The sequence below is a fragment of the Coregonus lavaretus genome (genome assembly GCF_964263955.1).
Source record: "Coregonus lavaretus genome assembly, chromosome: 31".
NCBI classification, from domain to species: domain Eukaryota; kingdom Metazoa; phylum Chordata; class Actinopteri; order Salmoniformes; family Salmonidae; genus Coregonus; species Coregonus lavaretus.
Window position 1 is genome coordinate 12,782,867 of NC_140018.1, and position 20,090 is coordinate 12,802,956.

Sequence of the window (20,090 nt, forward strand, 5' to 3'; positions counted from 1 at the left end):
AATATAGCCAGCATATTATGGAAGCTAGCTAGCTAGATTTTGGTTTAGATAAACAAATGTAGTTATCTAGCTTGTTAGCTAGGTAACATTAACTACCTGACCTCAGCTTGTCCTCTTTTCTGCTGCACTGATGTTGGCTGATGGGATGCCTTCTTTGAAGTGAAGGGGAAAATCGATGGAATAGCATCACCTTTGAATGTTTGACAACATGGCAACCCCATCAGTTGAGACTTCAGTTCCGAAATCCTCTGGCTGAAAGTGCTGGCTAAAAACAGACATTTTGATATTTCTCACATCAAATTGGGCGGTCCTCCACGTCCTGAAATCGCTATGAATTCTGGATATTGTGGTTTGCTTACAACCATGTAGCTGGCCCGTTTCTACCGGTGAGATGCAAAAACACTCGTATTTGCATGTAGTGAGGAAATTCTAAATTTTTATGACATGATATATTAATAACATTCATGGACATGTATAGTAAAATAGAGCAGTGGTGAAATTTCCCTTTAACATTGCAAGTCAACTTAAAGCTGAATGAAAAGCTAACAACAACTTGCAAAGCTCTCTAAATATAAGCCTAGAGCTAATGCAATAAATTTTTCAAGAACACTATAATGGGAGCTACAGCTAATGGTGTTAACATGAACATGCAGGATTTACAAGGTACATGCATAAAAGGCCCACATTTTCCCAAGTCAAAGACAGTCAACACACACATGGTTGCTAGAAATATGAGGCGTATAAATGGAAACACAGGAGAGTGAATTATGGATTAGGGGAAGGTACAGTGGGTGAACTCTTCTCCATATTCTACTGGCAGTGCTCTCAATATGAACCCAGCATGGCCCTGGGTTGCCACAGCCTAACCAGCCAGGTGATGGCTCTCTGGCCTGGAGCTGCCACAGCCTAACCAGCCAGGTGATGGCTCTCTGGCCTGGAGCTGCCACAGCCTAACCAGCCAGGTGATGGCTCTCTGGCCTGGAGCTGCCACAGCCATGTGATGGCTCTCTGGCCTGGAGCTGCCAGAGCCAGGTGATGGCTCTCTGGCCTGGAGCTGCCACAACCAGGTGATGGCTCTCTGGCCTGGAGCTGGGGCTCCAGTAACTTCCTATTCCCCATATAGCCTAGTACACTACTTGGCCCACCCTAAACAGGTGGCCTAATGGCTCTGGACTGGAGCTCGGTCTCAAACTCCTAAAAATAGTGCACTACTTCCGACCAAAGTCACAGAGTACTATGGGGAATAGGGTTCACTGAAGCCCCTGAGTAGAATTTGATCAAATCCTCTCTGGTTTACCCTCATCCAATCATAACTTTTGCTGATGGAGTTGCCCCTAGACACTGATCCAAGGCCAACTTTGTGTTTTCAGCCTAGAAACATGAGGCATATGAATGGGAACACAGGAGAGTGAATTATGGATGGGTAAATACATGTACAGAAATTGTATTTCTATGATGTTTATTCAGACAGTATCTAGGGGTAACTTCATCATCAGCAGCAGTCTCTCTGGGTAAGTCCTGGAGGGCAGTGGAGTGTGCAAGGTTCTGTCATATCTATCTCAAAACCTAATTGATTCCCCCCGATCAATTAATTGGACATGTCACAGAAGTGCTCCAGGTGAGAATTGGTTGCCGATGATTACTTTCTCTCAAATAATTAATTACCAGAGCTAATTAATTAAGTTCTGGAGCGTGGTGATAAGTTCTGGGACACAGTGATAACCTGAAGTCCCTGGAGCGGCATAATTAGTGACTGACGTGAAGCACTTTGGCTCCTGAGATAAAGAAGGGAAACACTAATGGTGGGAGCCACCATTTGCCCATTTAACCTCCTTGGTTTGGTCGGACAGGGGAAACAGAAGAGGAACATAATCTACTTGACTACTTCTGAATGCAATTCATAATCACAACCACTTCAAACCCCTCAGGTTATTAATAGCAAATGTAACAATGTAAACATTGTTGGAGGATTGACTGAGGTCATATGTGGCTGTAGCTGATTGTGTTGAATACACCCACACAATAAAAGTGTTTCAATTAAAAGGAAGGAAAACAATCTCCTTGACTACTGCATGCAATTAGTCAATGACTTGAAAGGCCTCAGGTTATAGGAAATAAATGTCATGGCACAAACAGAGGTTTGACAGCGGTCAAAGAAGATTGATCCATCGTAACTGAAGCTGGTTGTGTTTATAACATGTACTGTGCTTATAGTGTATAAGCTTAGGCCTATAAATCACATCAATCCAAGTCTACACTGTAAACCCTGGATCGTATTAATGTAGAAGTGCTGTACATTAAATCCATTGTGGCTACTCGCCTCCTACACCCAGATTAGGGTGATATATCAAATTTAAATTAATTTGAATTTATGTTTTAGCGCAATATTCCAAATGCCTGTATCGCAAGAATCAAGTTTTGTTGTTGTTATTGTTATGCGTGTTTATGTCCGTTTATGTTGTATTTTTGGTGCTGCTGTATGCTTCTTTCCATTTACACACACATACCAAGCCCCTCCCCCTTCCACTCACAACAAAGATGAAATATCACTTCTTCCTCTCTGACAAGCGGTTTCAACTCGCTATTTGCATTTGAGATTTGGTCCAACAGAATCGGTCATTTGGAAACCGAAACACATTAAGACAATATTTCACTGTAATAGAGGAGACCTTAACCTATCTAATGATACCCTTTTTATGTCTCAACTCCTCATTGGCAACTCGTTCTCTTTTTGAGAAATAAGGTAGGCCACTTGATTTCAACATCTGAACACAGTGGAAACGCTAGCATGCTGTTCAAACAGTTGGAGACTGACAGAATGGTGTGTTCATAACAATTCAGCTGTTCTACCTTGTTATCTAGCAAATAGATTCAAGTTGGCTAAACTTGAAATAGAAGATTCGCTGGCTACTCACTAGCAATATGAAAAATGTATGCACTCACTAACTGTAAGTCGCTCTGGATAAGAGCGTCTGCTAAATGACTAAAATGTTAAATGTAGCACATGGGCCTGCGCTTAAGAGATTGTTTATGAGACGTATGTTAATTTTCTATAATGCCTGCTACCAGAAGTTAGTCATTATTAGTGAATGTGCATTATTCATGGTTCTGGTTAAATTTGTAACAAAAAAGGCATTGACAGACTTGAAAGCCAGATCAGTGATTATTGCAAAAAAGCAGGTCAAACCATTTTGATAAAATAATTAAATAATTAGTGGGTCTTATGGAAGGCTTATATTTAGCCTAGGTATAATTTCACAAGCCCTTAATTCATTCGATTATTGCTGACTGTTTGAAATGCAGTGTATATCTTTAATTGTACGACAAAGCTTATTTGGAGAAAACATTTGTAAAAAATGATATACACCTTATATTTGCCCCTCAGAACAGCCTCAATTCGTTGGGGCATGGACTCTACGAGGTGTCGAAAGCATTCCACAGGGATGCTGGCCCATGTTGACATAACTGTGGGAAGAATTGGAGTCAAGTTGGCTGGATGTCCTTAGGGTGGTGGACCATTATTGATACATAAGGGAAACTGTTGAGCGTGAAAAACCCAGCAGCATTCCAGTTCTTTACACACAAACCGGTGCGCCTCGCACCACCTACCATATCCCGTTCAAAGGCATTTAAATCTTGTCTTGCCCATTCACATACACAATCCATGTCTCAATTGTCTTAATCCTTCTTTAACCTGTCTCCTCCCCTTCATCTACACTGACTGAAGTGGATTTAACAAGTGACATCAATAAGAGATCACAGCTTTCACCTGGTCAGTCTATGTCATGTTTTGTACACTCAGAGTATATCGTGAATCGCTCATAAGTTAGAAAGAAATAGAGATATGATTTAATATCGCCCAGCCCTAACCCAGATGGATAACTAACAGTAAGTTAAAAACAGACACGCACACACTACTAATTATGGTAAAGAGAATCTCTCATCTCAAAGACTACTAGTTTACACACACAGCAGGATGCCTATTACTGGTGTCTCCAGAGAGACAAGCGCCATCCTATGGCAGAACAGAGTATTGCAGTGCAGCAACATAGTCCAGTAGGGTCTGTACTGTATTTGTCTGCTGACCTTTTTTATTGTTGTGGTGATTGTGACCCGACAGATTCTGAAACTGAAATAATATTTCTAGACAAATCTTAGAGGTAGGCCTAAGCTGTGGGGGGGGCACCAGTTGGTAACTAGGTTGAACTTGGTTGTCACGGCAGCAGATTTAAATCACAGAGGAACTGGAGTAAACTCATACTTCAATCTTCATTCAGACAGACACCAACTCTGAGGTGCAGGTAATGATCTCAGGTATTATCTCCAACCCCCCCCCCACGGTTGTCAGTGGTACATGCAGGTAAGGACCTGTTCTGTCTGTCCGTCCCCTGCCCTCCCTGTGCACCTGGCAGTGACAGCAGGAGGCTGTGTAATTCCTCTGTGGCGTGTCACGGTCCGCACAGCGCTGAGAAGACGACGAAGAGAGGAAAGAAGACGAGCGTCTCTAATGAGGCTGCCCACTGCGCCGCTCCTCTACTGTGGAGTGTGTGACTAGAGAGCGTGTGTGTGAGAGAAAGTAAGAGTATTTGAGGCATCCAACTGGGTTGCTCCTACATGGTGCAGCTGTTACTCTGTGTGGTTTATTGTGTGTGTGTGTGTGTGTGTTGTACTCACTGCTGCGGCAGTGCTGCTTGTCGACGGTCTGTCCCTGAGTGCTGTTTCCAGCGTTCTCCTCTCCAGCCGGCTTCCTGGTGGTTACCACGGCAGCCGGGGAGACAGGCGGCAATGCCGGAGTCTGGAGGTCTGCAGAAAACACACAGGATCAATTAACACACACACACCCACACACTGAAGGGGATGTAAGTGTACAGACAGACACTGAGGCAAACAGCATTCATCGAATTGATGAATCCAAATAACTAGAATCCAGTGGACAACTTCATGTACTTTGGTCTGTGTGCGTGTTTGTGTGTGCCTCTAAATGTCCCTGTGTATCAGGCTGTCTGTGAATAAGAGGGATAAATATGAGGTATCAAACCAACATCAGGGAGCAGACATTTCCATTCTAACACACTGATACTTAGCACACACACACACACACACCCCTACCTACACACTTCCCCCGACTCCAGGTCAGAGCAATATCAGCCCAGATGAGGTTTTGCTGACGCAACCCAACACTAGGCAATCGAACGGTACAAACTGATACCATCAGCATTTCTACTGGTGCATGAAATATTCACAGTTGTATTCCCTGTCAGACAGCTAACTTCTGCTCCTAAAATATTCATTTGTGGGGAGGATGTCTGTGTGTGTGTGTGTTCTGTCTTTCTGAGAAAGGAGACTTTTAGCCTTAACCATTATGATGAAAAGGTTGGAAAAGCTCTTATGTGCTAAGAATATTGCCCTGTACACAACCCATCCTCTCTTTTCCCTCTACCGCCATCACAGGAGGGGCTTGCCTCAGTTATGCACACAATATGTGCTGTGTGTGTAAATTTGCACATGATCCTGTGTGTGTTTGCTTGTGTGTATTAGGGGTGGGCGGTATACCGGTATGAATGTGAATACCGGTATGACGTTGTGCCATGATATGGATTTTGCCATATCGTGCATATCATGATAAATTAATGTATGAAATATGCCGTTTTTGTTTCGTTCAAAGTTTCTGTCGAGTGATACAGCCTAGTGGGCTAGTTCAAATTGTTTATTTTACAAGAAACATAGCCTTTTTTAGCAAAGAAAAAAACTAGAAGCATGGAGGTTAGACGCAATCTGCCTGCCAATCAAAGTCAACAAACAAGCATGCGCAACTGCAGAGTAAGCGAACATTTAGTGAGGTAAACTACTTTCGTTAGCAAAAGTGTCCGAAAATCAATAACGCTATTGAGGTTGATTTGCAGGACGACAAAGAATTGGTTGGAAAAAAGGGGGCCTCCTCTGTCGTTTGGAACTGGTTTGGCTTTAAGATATCCGACCTCGACCAATAAACAGTACTGTGTAAGTTGTCGACGCATTGTGCTAGCCAAAGGTGGAAACACCAGCAATCATTTTGACCACCTGAAAACCCTGCATGTGCGCGAATAAGAAGAATCTACCAGAATGCGTGCAACAAACCCCCGGAGCAGCGGAGCAAGTCACAAGACATCTTCAAGCCAGACCCGCACTCAGCTGTCCCTCAAGGCATCATTCGTTAGTGGTACTCCCTATGACAAGAGCAAGAAGTGGAATGAGATAACGAGTGCAATTACGTATCACATAGCAGAAGACATGGAACCAATTCAAACTGTGGAGAAAGACGGTTTCAGAAATTTTATTCGAACTCTAGACCCAAGATACGAGATCCCGAGCCGTAAATACTTCAGAACTCTTTATTGTATTTTTTTATTTAACCTTTATTTAACTAGGCAAGTCAGTTAAGAACAAATTCTTATTTACAATGACGGCCTACACCGGCCAAACCCGGACGCCGCTGGGCCAATTGTGTGCCGCCCTATGGGACTCCCAATCACGGCCGGTTGTGATACAGCCTGGAATCGAACCAGGGGGTCTGTAGTGATGCCTCAAGCACTGAGATGCAGTGAGACAGAATGTCGGGACAGAGTTGCCAACGAAATCCGTAACGCTGTATTCTTCTCTACCACTACCGACTTATGGTCAAGCCGGACCACAGAGCCATACATTAGCCTCACGATTCATTACATTGACGACAACTGGAAGCTGCAAAGCAAATGCCTTCAGACCTCTTATTTCCCAGATGACCACACCAGAGAAATAATTGCAGCTGGGCTGAGGGAGGCACTTTCATCCTGGGGCTTGAAAGAGTCGCGTCAAGTATGTATGACTACCGACAGCGGATCGAACATGGTCAAAGCATTGGAGCTGAACAAATAGACAAGACTAGGGTGTTTCGGACACAGGCTACAATTGCTATTGGTAAGTTTCAACGTCCAAAACACAGAGCTAGGTAGAAAAATAATGTCACTTAAAAACAACATAAAATGCAGAATAACTATTGTATTCCTTATCTCCTCTGTTTAAAGTTAGAGCTGACTACACTGCCTGATCCTTCTTATACGTTAAGCCAGATATATACAGCTATGCAAATCTAGAATATTTGTCATTTGTAAATGTGTGCAATATCCAAACATTACATGGATTACATTGCTTTTATTTATAATTGATACATTAGCCTATGGTTTCAATATATTAATCGATCCTCTCTCTTTCAATAATAAATAGCCTACTCAATAAATTATCCCGTTTTCTAAAGCAACATAGCTGTCTTAATCACAACAGTTGTTTGTAAATCTATATATGTCCCGTGTCCATGCTGTAAAATATTGTAATTACAGCAGATGCTATGTTATTTATATTGAATAATTGTGATTCATATGTAATTATTTTTCACCTTTTTATTTTGCAGAGAGGAGTGTCCAAAACGAACCTCGGGTTTCCCAGGCCACAGGAGTGTGCAAGAAAGTGGTCAGCACATTTTCCTATAGTTGGAAGAAGCAGAAGGCCCTGACAAGTGCACAGGATAAACTGAGCCTACCCCTCCACAAGCTCATCACGGAATCCCCGACAAGGTGGGGATCTCGACTGCAGATGATGGAAAGAGTCCTGGAGCAGGAAAAGGCCATCACACAAGTCCTGGCAGCAGGCAAAAAACACGGCACCTTGCACCCTCCTGGCAAGACATTGAGGTCTTTGAATCTATCACGGCAGCACTTAAGCCCCTCCAGGATTTCACAGATGCCCTGTCAGGAGAGACATACGTGAGTGTGTCCTATCTGAAGCCGGTCCTCCATTTTGTTCAAGACAGAGGTTCTGAAATCAAATGAGGGCGAAGCCAAACTGAACGGAGAGATTAAGATGAGGGTCCTCAATTCCCTGAATGACAAATACACAGACCCTGAAACAGATGAGCTGCTCACCATGGCTACCTTTCTGGACCCAAGGTTCAAGACCACCTACATGACCACTGAGAATCTGGTGGAGGTGAAGGTGAGAGCTTCCTCCGAGACAGAAGCCCTCCTGGTAGGGAACACAGCCGTGGGAGACTTCTCTTTTGAAGAGGACCAGAGTGAGAGAGAGAAATCAGCAAAGAAGTCCAAGAAGAGCCTTGGGAGCTTCTTTAAGAAAACCAGTAGTGCACCTGCCTTAAGAACCCAGAGACATGTCATTGAGCAAGAGCTGGACAGCTACACTCTGATGATGGCAGCAGACAGTGAGGCTGATCCTTTGGAATGGTGGCGAGTTCACGCATCCAACTTCCCACAAGTGAGTTGTCTGACAAATAAATACTTATGCATCCCTGCCACAAGTTTGCCCTCTGAGAGAGCATTTAGCACTGGGGGCAATGTGGTCACATGCCACAGGGAAACTTCCAAGCCAATAGGCTGGTGTTCCTGGCACGGAACTTGTGAAGAGGGAGGCAGAATTGTTGAATTGTTACATGCTGAACTGAGAAACATACAGACTGTCTGGTTAATGCATGAAGTTAATTTGAAAAGGTTTACAACTTGAATTCATAATGACCGGTGTAATATGAAAAAAGACTGCACTTCTTATATTTGGCAGGAAAAAGTTTACATCCTGAGTACTTTAAATATATTTTTATAAAATGTTACTGCATATTTATTTAACTCATATACCTTTATGTTTCATGTTTGCACAGGTTTACCACAGAAGTAAAACAAATACTAATTAAAAAAATGTGCAATGCCCCCTTTCTGTTTCTAAAAGGTTAAAAGCAATATTTAGTCATTTATTAACTTTTTTTTTTTTTTTTTTTTTTTTTTTTACATTATATCATGATATTATATAGTTATCGTCCGGACAGTGGAAAATATAGTGATATGAATTTTTTGTTCATATCGCCCACCCCTAGTGTGTATGTGTGATTATGTGTGTGTGTGATTGCATGTGGTTGTGTGCGATTGCATGTGAGTGTGTGTGTAGAATCAAGCAGCATATGTACATGTTGTATAACCAAGTACCTATGACTACTAATAATATCCCTATATCCTCCTTGTACATGTACACTAATTAGTTTGTTTGTGCATGACCGTCTCTCTCTGTGACTTTACGAGTTTACAAATGAATAAATCATTGGATCCCATTAGACTAGTTACAGTGGGGAAAAAAGTATTTAGTCAGCCACCAATTGTGCATGTTCTCTCACTTAAAAAGATGAGAGGCCTGACACGTCAACTATGACAGACAAATTGAGATTTTTTTTCTCCAGAAAATCATATTAGGATTTTTAATGAATTTATTTGCAAATTATGGTGGAAAATAAGTATTTGGTCACCTACAAACAAGCAAGATTTCTGGCTCTCACAGACCTGTAACTTCTTCTTTAAGAGGCTCCTCTGTCCTCCACTCGTTACCTGTATTAATGGCACCTGTTTGAACTTGTTATCAGTATAAAATACACCTGTCCACAACCTCAAACAGTCACACTCCAAACTCCACTATGGCCAAGACCAAAGAGCTGTCAAAGGACACCAGAAACAAAATTGTAGACCTGCACCAGGCTGGGAAGACTGAATCTGCAATAGGTAAGCAGCTTGGTTTGAAGAAATCAAATGTTGGAGCAATTATTAGGAAATGGAAGACATACAAGACCACTGATAATCTCCCTCGATCTGGGGCTCCACGCAAGATCTCACCCCGTGGGGTCAAAATGATCACAAGAACGGTGAGCAAAAATCCCAGAACCACACGGGGGGGACCTAGTGAATGACCTGCAGAGAGCTGGGACCAAAGTAACAAAGCCTACCATCAGTAACACACTACGCTGCCAGGGACTCAAACCAAGCAGTGCCAGGCATGTCCAGGCCCATCTGAAGTTTGCTAGAGTGCATTTGGATGATCCAGAAGAGGATTGGGAGAATGTCATATGGTCAGATGAAACCAAAATAGAACTTTTTGGTAAAAACTCAACTCGTCGTGTTTGGAGGACAAAGAATGCTGAGTTGCATCCAAAGAACACCATACCTACTGTGAAGCATGGGGGTGGAAACATCATGCTTTGGGGCTGTTTTTCTGCAAAGGGACCAGGACGACTGATCCGTGTAAAGGAAAGAATGAATGGGGCCATGTATCGTGAGATTTTGAGTGAAAACCTCCTTCCATCAGCAAGGGCATTGAAGATGAAACGTGGCTGGGTCTTTCAGCATGACAATGATCCCAAACACACCGCCCGGGCAACGAAGGAGTGGCTTCGTAAGAAGCATTTCAAGGTCCTGGAGTGGCCTAGCCAGTCTCCAGATCTCAACCCCATAGAAAATCTTTGGAGGGAGTTGAAAGTCCGTGTTGCCCAGCGACAGCCCCAAAACATCACTGCTCTAGAGGAGATCTGCATGGAGGAATGGGCCAAAATACCAGCAACAGTGTGTGAAAACCTTGTGAAGACTTACAGAAAACGTTTGACCTGTGTCATTGCCAACAAATGGTATATAACAAAGTATTGAGAAACTTTTGTTATTGCCCAAATACTTATTTTCCACCATAATTTGGAAATAAATTCATCAAAAAATCCTACAATGTGATTTTCTGGATTTTTTTCTTCTCATTTTGTCTGTCATAGTTGACGTGTACCTATGATGAAAATTACAGGCCTCTCATCTTTTTAAGTGGGAGAACTTGCACAATTGGTGGCTGACTAAATACATTTTTTCCCCACTGTATGTAATCATCAGTCACCCTGGAGCAGTGAACATACTGTTCACTAGTGGAACATCATGAGCTCCTACATTGTACAGAGCCTTCGACTATAACACCACTCCCTCTGTCTGTGTGTGTTTATGTGTTCCTCACCCCTCTTCCTGCGTGACTCCTTGATGTCCTCACAAATGCGGTGGAACTCGGGGTCGAGCTCCGAGGTCATCATAGCGTGGGCCGTGTCTTTTAGACTACATGCTCTGTGGCGGATGATCTTATCTGGAGGGAGAGAACACAGACTGACATGAACACACACACACACACACACACAATTCTGTATTGGCATTGTAGAAACATTATACCAACAGTTTCAATGACTTCGCCCTGAAGTCATATAATTAATTTGGGCCTACAAGGTCTCCGTCGTCTCCCTGCCTCTGCCCCTCACTAGCCTCGTCTCTCACAGCACACCCTCTGCAGGACACAACACAAACTGCTGGCTGTGTTGCCGTCTGGTCCCCAACACTGGGAGCAAGGGATTATACTGTTCTCTCACTGTTTGGATGAAGACAAAAGAGCTGCCTTTGGTGGTGACTGTTAGGAGACAAGCCTCAGGAATACAGTCAATCTCATCCTCCCTTCTCACAAAGACACACATATTGAATATCTAACACACACACACAGACACTTCTTCACTCTAACAACATCAGCAAATCTTTTTATCCTAAAAGCCGGCTGTCCGAGGGAAAATAACAATGTGAGCAGCAAAGAAGATGATAAGTAGAGTGTCTGCGCTCGTGTTTGTGCGCGTGTATTTCCGTGTGTGTGTGTGTGTGTGTGTGTAAACAGATGTCCTGCTCTCATTACGCCACCCAGCCAACAGGTACAGACAGAGGGCCAGAGGTCACCATCTGACAGCTTCTAACCACAAATTAGAAGACAGGCCTAATTACAGCAGTGTGTATGCGTGTGTGTGTGTGGCGGTACTGTGTACTGTGTGGGATGACAGGGTGCAGGGTGAGTGTTGAGTGGAGGTCTGTTCCATTATCGAACCCTGTCACTTCTGTCGAGAACTGACAAGGACATTCTGCCACCTCCCCGGTGCTCTGTAGACAATGTTTGTTCGCTGTGAGTTTGAGGATGTTTGGGTGTTTTTCTCTAGAGGTGGAGCGGGTTTGTTTTTGAAAGCAGGGTTGACAGCGTAGAGCGGATAGATTTGGTTTTCTAACATAATGAAGTGAGAGAAACACAAGGGAACAAGACACTCCTGCAAGACTGCGGAGTACAGTCTTTACTGCAAACAGTACAGCCTTTACTGCAAACACAGGGAGAGGAGGAGAAAGATGAGAACAGAAAGAGGGGAAGTAGAGGAGAGAAGAAATAGAGCTGGGACGATAAACCAAAAATGATCGACACCGACCATACTAGGCAGGGGCATCAGATGGGTATGATAGAGTTGCAGTCACCATACCCTAGCACAATACCAAAAATGTAAAAGTAGGCTACAAAAAAGTCGACTAACATCATTCTAATCCCGATTCAAATTCAACGGCTGTTAACGTATTGGGTGGCTGGCTTTAGGACCATGAGGAGCCAGACAGTTTGCTTTGCTGGTCAGACGTTTAGGCAGTGCACCGATTGCTTTGAATTTGATGTCGGCATTTGAACTCAGCCTTGTAAGCCTCGTGGCCAACTGTTTTATGCACCAATAGGCTAGGAGAAGATAAGCTTCCCCTAAAGTAAATTGAATTTGGCAAAATTAGCTATATAATTACTCGTGCCTATACAGATTTATTTTGCTGTGGATTGTTATAAGAGTGCAATTTGGTCAGCGCGCATGGCAAATAGCCTATCAAATAGCTGATTGTTGAGTTGCAGCAGTTCGTGAAAAGCAGTTAAATAGGCCTAGGCCTGTCGCAATATTTCTGAATATAAATCGTAGGAAAAACATAGTTTAGAAAGCAAATGGCTTTTGCTGAATAGAGAAGACAAAGAAAATACTAATCTGTCTATATTTATCAAAATGTTCAACTCCCAATTGAGTGAACCTTAGCCTATCTTATTGGCACCAGAGGACCGGTGAGTGCACATATTCACCGCCTTTATCATTGGATCAGTACCACTGGATTTTTTGGGGGGGGATCAATAACTTCCTCCTCCAGGCTAGATGGACGTCATATTGTACAATGTCTGTCTTCCATTTTCATAAGCCTAGATTAGATGGTTGCATTCAAGACAAGGTCGTTTTTACTGATCTGTTTGTCAGTGTCAGCAGAGTAGGCTCCACATTTTTGCTGTATAAAAAAAAAAGATGTTGCTTATGTCTCCAGTCATATAAAGTGTAGTAGAATTGCATGGAATGTGTTTATAAAAGACCACATTTTTCCTGTGCAAAGAAAAGAGAAGAAATGTCTCTGATTAGGCCTACTATATGTCACTATGTGTTCAAAACTGTGTTTTGCTAACAGTGATTGAGATACAGTTGAAGTCGGAAGTTCACATACACTTAGGTTGAAGTCATTAAAACTCGTGTTTCAACCACTCCACACATTTCTTGTTAACAAACTATAGTTTTGGCAAATCTACTTTGTGCATGACACAAGTCATTTTTCCAACAATTGTTTACAGACAGATTATTTCACTTATTATTCACTGTATCACAATTCCAGTGGGTCAGAAGTTTACATACACTAAGTTGACTATGCCTTTAAACAGCTAGGAAAATTCCAGAAAATGATGTCATGGCTTTAGAAGCTTCTGATAGGATAATTGACATCATTTGAGTCAATTGGAGGTGTACCTGTGGATGCATTTCAAGGCCTACCTTCAAACTCAGTGCCTCTTTGCTTGACATCATGGGAAAATCAAAAGAAATCAGCCAAGACCTCAGAAAAAAAATTGTAGACCTCCACAAGTCTGGTTCATCCTTGGGAGCAATTTCCAAACGCCTGAAGGTACCACGTTCATCTGTACAAACAATAGTACGCAAGTATAAACACCATGGGACCACGCAGCCGTCATACTGCTCAGGAAGGAGACGCATTCTATCTCCTAGAGATTAACATACTTTGGTGTGAACAATGCAAATCAATCCCAGAACAACAGCAAAGGACCTTGTGAAGATGCTGGAGGAAACAGGTACAAAAGTATCTATATCCACAGTAAAATGAGTCCTATAACGACATAACCTGAAAGGCCGCTCATCAAGGAAGAAGCCACTGCTCCAAAACCGTTTGCAACTGCAAATGGTGACAAAGATCGTACATTTAGGAGAAATGTCCTCTGGTCTGACGAAACAAAAATAGAACTGTTTGGCCATAATGACCATCATTATGTTCGAAGGGAAAAGGGGGTGGCTTGCAAGCCGAAGAACACCATCCCAACCGTGAAGCACGGGGGTGGCAGCATCATGCTGTGGGGGTGCTTTGCTGCAGGAGGGACTGGTGCACTTCTCAAAATAGATGGCATCATGAGGAAGGAAAATTATGTGGATATATTGAAGCAACATCTCAAGACATCAGTCAGGAAGTTAAAGCTTGGTCGCAAATGGGTCTTCCAAATGAACAATGACCCCAAGCATACTTCCAAAGTTGTGGCAAAATGGCTTAAGGACAACAAAGTCAAGGTATTGTAGTGGCCATCACAAAGCCCTGACCTCAATTCTATAGAATATGTGTGGGCAGAACTGAAAAGGCGTGTGCGAGCAAGGAGGCCTACAAACCTGACTCAGTTACACCAGCTCTGTCAGGAGGAATGGGCCAAAATTCACCCAACTTATTGTGGGAAGCTTGTGAAAGGCTACCTGAAATGTTTGACCTAAGTTAAACAATTTAAAAGGCAATGCTACCAAATACTAATTGAGTGTATGTAAACTTTTGACCCACCCACTGGGAATGTGATGAAAGAAATAAAAGCTGAAATAAATAATTCTCTATACTATTATTGTGACATTTCACATTCTTAAAATAAAGTGGTGATCCTAACTGACCTAAGACCTAGGATTAAATGTCAGGAATTGTGAAAAACTGAGTTTAAATGTATTTGGCTAAGGTGTATGTAAACTTCCGACTTCAACTGTATATTAGCCTAAATTATGACAATGCAATCTACTCATCACATTAGAAATAGTAGCCTATCTTACATTAGTCTGCAAATGCGATGATAGGCATGCAATCCTTTATTATAAAGGTAAAATTTTATGGTGAAAAAATTGCTTCCCCGAACTTGAAACTCATGCGGCACCTATGGATGTCGGTATTAGAAGTCGGCCTTGTTGTGACTTAATAGCGTGTATTATGAATCTATTTCACGTTACACTGTATGTGCCGTTACACAAGTAAATGAGTCAGTTTATGATGAGGTTGAGTAGTGGTTGGCATTGTATAGGTCATTCCACAGACCTTTAAACCTAATATTGAGGGATAATTAATGGCTGGGGTCATTGTCTGTTTTTGTCATACCCTATGTTTAGCTGAACCGATGCCACCGATCGCAGGCATTTTGATGATATCGGTCATTACAATAAGTAGCTTATACTAGAGAAATGTGAAGTTTGAAATTCAATAGGTTTGCTAATATGGATGCTTGTTAATTTAATGGGGCAAATATGTAGGTTGAAAGCACTGTGTGTGTAATTAGTTCCACAGCCTTTTTTGGTGAAGCAAATAATAATTTCTAGTTGAATGAACATGCACTACATGACCAAAAGTATGTGGACACCTGCTAGTCCAACATCTCATTCCAAACTCATGGGCATTAATATGGAGTTGGTCCCCCCTTTGCTGCTATAACAGCCTCCACTCTTCTGGGAAGGCTTTCCACTAGATGTTGGAACATTGCTGTGGGGACTTGCTTCCATTCAGCCACAAGAGCATTAGTGAGGTCGGGCACGGATGTTGGGCGATTAGGCCTGGCTTGCAGTTGGCGATCCAATTAATCCAAAAGGTGTTTGATGGGGTTGAGGTCAGGGCTCTGTGCAGGCCAGTCAAGTTCTTCCACACCGATCGACAAACCATTCCTGTATGGACCTCAGTTTGTGCATGGGGGCATTGTCATGCTGAAACAGGAATGGGCCTTTCCCAAACTGTTGCCTCAAAGTTGGAAGCACAGAATTCTAGAATTTCATTGTATGCTGTAGCGTTAAGATTTCCCTTCACTGGAACTAAGGGGCCTTGTCTGAACCATGAAAAAACAGCCCCAGACCATTATTCCTCCACCACCAAACTTTACAGTTGGCTCTATGCATTGGGGCAGGTAGCGTTCTCCTGGCATCTGCCAAACCCAGAATCGTCCGTTGGGACTGCCAGATGGTGAAGCGTGATTAATCACTCAAGAGAACGCGTTTCCACTGCTCCTGAGTCCAATGGCGGCGAGCTTTACACCACTCTAGCCGACGCTTGGCATTGCGCACGGTGAACTTAGGCTTGTGTACGTGCGACTGCTCGGCCGTGGAAACCCATTTCATGAAGCGCCCGACGAACAGTTTTTGTGCTAATCCTGAGTGGCGCAGTGGTCTAAGGCACTGCATCGCAGTGCAAAACTGTTCCACTAGATCCTGGTTCGAATCCAGGCTCTGTCGCAGCCGGCCGCGACCGGGAGACTCATGGGCGGCGCACAATTGGCCCAGCGTCGTCCAGGGTAGGGGAGGGAATGGCCGGCAGGGATGTAGCTCAGTTGATAGAGCATGGCGTTTGCAACGCCAGGGTTGTGGGTTCGTTTCCCACAGGGGGCCAGTAAAAAAAATAATAATATGTAAGTCGCTCTGGATAAGAGCGTCTGCTAAATGACTAAAATGTAAATGTAAAAATGTGCTGACGTTGCTTCAAGAGGAAGTTTGGAACTCGGTAGTGAGTGTTGCAACCGAGGACAGACGATTTAGCAGGGCAGAAATGTGACGAACTGACTTCTACTGCCAATGTTTGTCTATGGAGATTGCATGGTTGTGTGCTCGATTTTATAAACCTGTCAGCAACGGGTGTGGCTGAAATAGCTAAATCCATACTTTGGTGATGTAGTGTATCTAGGCGTGTTTCAAAAAGCCACAGTCTGAGGAAATTCAAAAAATGACCAAATGTGATTGCACTGGGCTGGACTCTATTCCCAGGGACACTAGAGGAGGGAGTCTAGTACAGGGCTTCTTTATTAAAGTCCTTAATTGCATTTTCCTCCTTTAGTGCATCCTTTGTGGCCACTGAATTTAAACAAATGACCCGGGCTCTCCGCATGCCTTTGGGTTACTGGCCCAACACTCTAACCGCTAGGCTACCTGCTGTGTGTGTGAGCGTGCGTGTGTGTGAGCGTGCGTGTGTGTGAGCGTGCGCATGCGGGGGCGTGCGTGATTGTAAATCTACATTTAACTGAGTAGCAAGCAGTAAGAAATAACCTCCTTTGGTTTAGTGGGCGCACAGATTTACAGTATTCCAGGGAGATTAATTTGAATTGATTGGTTGTCGGGTCGTAAGTCTCCAGGCTTCCATCGTTATGGCTTTCAATTATTGCCACAGCATAGTTATTCCATTCTGACAGACACAGCGGGAACTTCAGTGCTTAGCGTGTTTTTCCCACTACATTCGTTCCCACGGCTTGGGAATTATTCATAAGCCTGAATCCATACATACATGCAACCTTTACTTTAATTTAAACACCAACACAGCCTGCGTGTTTAAATAATGTATGCTATTCTAATTGATTTGACAATACTTTTTTCGCAAGTCTTCAACACGTGGAAGTGTGGGATTGTGTGTGTGTGAGATTGTGTGCACGTGGCCCCTGCTGTGAGGCTATTCTCAGGGTGTGTGGGTAGTAATGTAGTGTAGTGTGTGTGAAGTGCTTTTTGCTTTTATCTGGCTACACTGGTGGTAACAGTGGAAGAGGCTGAGATAAAACTGGATTGAAATGGACGACTGAGAAATGATACATTTTTCATGCAGATGCAGCTTTGCAGAGAGAAACAGCAGAGATATTAAGCTGGGGGCGATGATAGTTTTAGGGGTTTGCGCTTTTAGGGGTTTCTGTCTCACTGTGCATATGATTTCAAGTTGAGTGAAGAAAGAAAACCAATTCCAAGTTCTGTCACTGCCTTGGAGCACTTTCATGAATCATAATGAATAAGACTCATATCTGTTACATCTAATTAGTTTTATCACAGTCAAATGTATCAGATGAATGGCTGGGATTTCAATTCTCCTGTGTCATCATACATGTATGGAAATGGCAGTAGAAGAAAGTACTGATAATTGCTGTTGTGTGACTGTGACTAAACAATGTTTAGGTTGGTTGGACACAAGACAGAGCTAGGCTTGACTAGATAAACCTTGCATGCCACCATGTTGCATAGCTGCAGCGTACTAACGGAAGTCAGAGAAACTGACACTGAATCACTCAAGACTGACAAGCTAGTCACATATTTGGATCTACAAGCTAGTCACATATTTGGATCTACAAGCTAGTCACATATTTGGATCTACAAACTAGTCACGTATTTAGATCTACAAGCTAGGCACATCATTGGATCTACAAGCTAGACACATACTTAGATCTACACGCTAGTCACGTATCCAAATGTGGATGTCTTCATAACTATAATGTTACTACTGACTTTTATGTTGCTGGTAACATTACCGGTAGTCTACATTCTGTTAGTCCCGAGCGGTGCACCAGACGAGTTATATAAGTATACAATCTGAGTCCCAAATGGCACCCTATTCCCTTCATAGTGCACTACTTCTGACCAGTGCATATAGGGCTCTAGTCAAAAGTAGTGCACTATATAGGGAATAGGGCCCTGGCCAAAAGTAGTGCAATATGAAGGGAATTGGGTGCCAGTGGGGCATAGCCAACACCTTAATCCCTCCATGTGTACCTGAGGGGTCCTTGTCAGGGTTGTACTCCAGGGCATTGCTGCAGATTAGGTCTATGTCCACCAGGAAGTCATTGGCCGTCAGGTATTTATGGGTGTCTATCTTTGTCATGACAGTAGACAGATCCATGGGCTGACGGATCACCTCCAGGTAGTCTGACACCTAAAAGGGAGGGAAAGGAGAGACAGTAAACTTAAACTGGTGCTATTGACTCCATTTAAATCAAAATCAGTTCAGAAAAATTGGTTCAGCAGTGTCAATTCACTACAATCAGTGCAACACTCAAATAGAGACAGAGGTGAGAGGGAGAGGGGCGAAAGGACTCAATTCATGATGCAACCTTCCTAGGGTGCCACATTCCCATCTTTCTATTACTATATCTAGTGAGGTATACCACCATATCTACATCAACAAGCCATCTCTGTGTTGTTGCCCACCTCCTCGATGTCGACAGGTTTGCTGAAGATGTTGAAGCGTTTGTCTACGGCAAGGCGCCTGGTGACGTCCCTGAGGAACAGACGCAGCTCTCTCAGAGTGTTCTCCTCCTGGTCGGATAGACGGCGCTGCTCCTCGGGGGAGAGAACCCTGGCGTCCAGGGCCTCTGCTACCGGTAGCACCTCCTCACACCGCAGGGCTAGAGAGATAAGGGGGGGGGGGGGGGGGGGGGGGGGGAGCAAGCGAGAGAGCAAGAAAGAGAGCGGTGTGTGTTAGAGTGGGTCCCCCTTCGGATCTTCTACTCTAGGCTGATCCATGGGGGAAAGCTGAGGTGAGACACACATACAGGCGGGGGAAAAACGAAGCATTGATTTCTTTCTAAACACATCATCATCATCATCAACCCATCAGCAAAATCCCTGAACCCCCAGTCTCTGCCCACAGAGTAATATGTGTGATACATTTCAAATCAACCTCTAACCCCTGGACACATGTGAAATGATTGGACGCAAAGAGGGAAAAAGGAGAAGGATTGGACAGCAATATGGCAGTTGCCTTTTCTTGACTTCTGATAGTGTGAAAATTCTACCCTGCCTCTCCTCTCCCTCTCGCCTCAGGCACAGCGATAGTCCTGCTTCACATTAGCATCATCATCCGTCCTGCTTACTAACGCTCAACTGTGAATGTAATTATGGGTAATAGTGCTGGGTTCATAGCGGGCTCCCTCTCTCCCCCTTGCTTCTCCCCAGCCTCCCTCACCCCTCTACAAGCAGCCCTTGATGGAAGTAGGGCTGCTGTTTTATTCAGGGGGAACCCCCAAAGAGAGGAGAGTGGGAACCCCTGCCGCGCGTCAATGAGGCCGTGTGTGTCTGTTTGCGTGTGTGTGTATTCGTGTGCGTGCGTAAATATATATACACACACACACACACACACAGTACCAGTCAAAAGTTTGGACACACCTACTCATTCCAGGGTTTTTCTTTATTTTTTACATTGTAGAATAATAGTGAAGACATCAAAACTATGAAATAACACATATGGAATCATGTAGCAACCAAAAAAGTGTTAAACAAATCCAAATATATTCTTCAAAGTAGCCACCCTTTGCCTTGACAGCTTTGCCCA

At 43.5% G+C, this 20,090-nt stretch overlaps 1 protein-coding gene across 1 annotated transcript in view; it reads right to left on the minus strand.

Moving 5' to 3' along the window:
- The window catches only part of atad2b (ATPase family AAA domain containing 2B), a 117,959-nt gene that overhangs the window by 52,538 nt on the left and 45,331 nt on the right, over positions 1 to 20,090 (minus strand). Inside the window, exons 21-24 of the mRNA XM_084149509.1 lie at positions 18,968 to 19,164; positions 18,533 to 18,692; positions 10,828 to 10,950; positions 4,675 to 4,803 (exon numbers count right to left, since the gene is read on the minus strand). Of these exons, the coding sequence (XP_084005635.1) occupies positions 4,675 to 4,803; positions 10,828 to 10,950; positions 18,533 to 18,692; positions 18,968 to 19,164 (609 nt within the window). The remainder of the gene's footprint in view (positions 1 to 4,674; positions 4,804 to 10,827; positions 10,951 to 18,532; positions 18,693 to 18,967; positions 19,165 to 20,090) is intronic.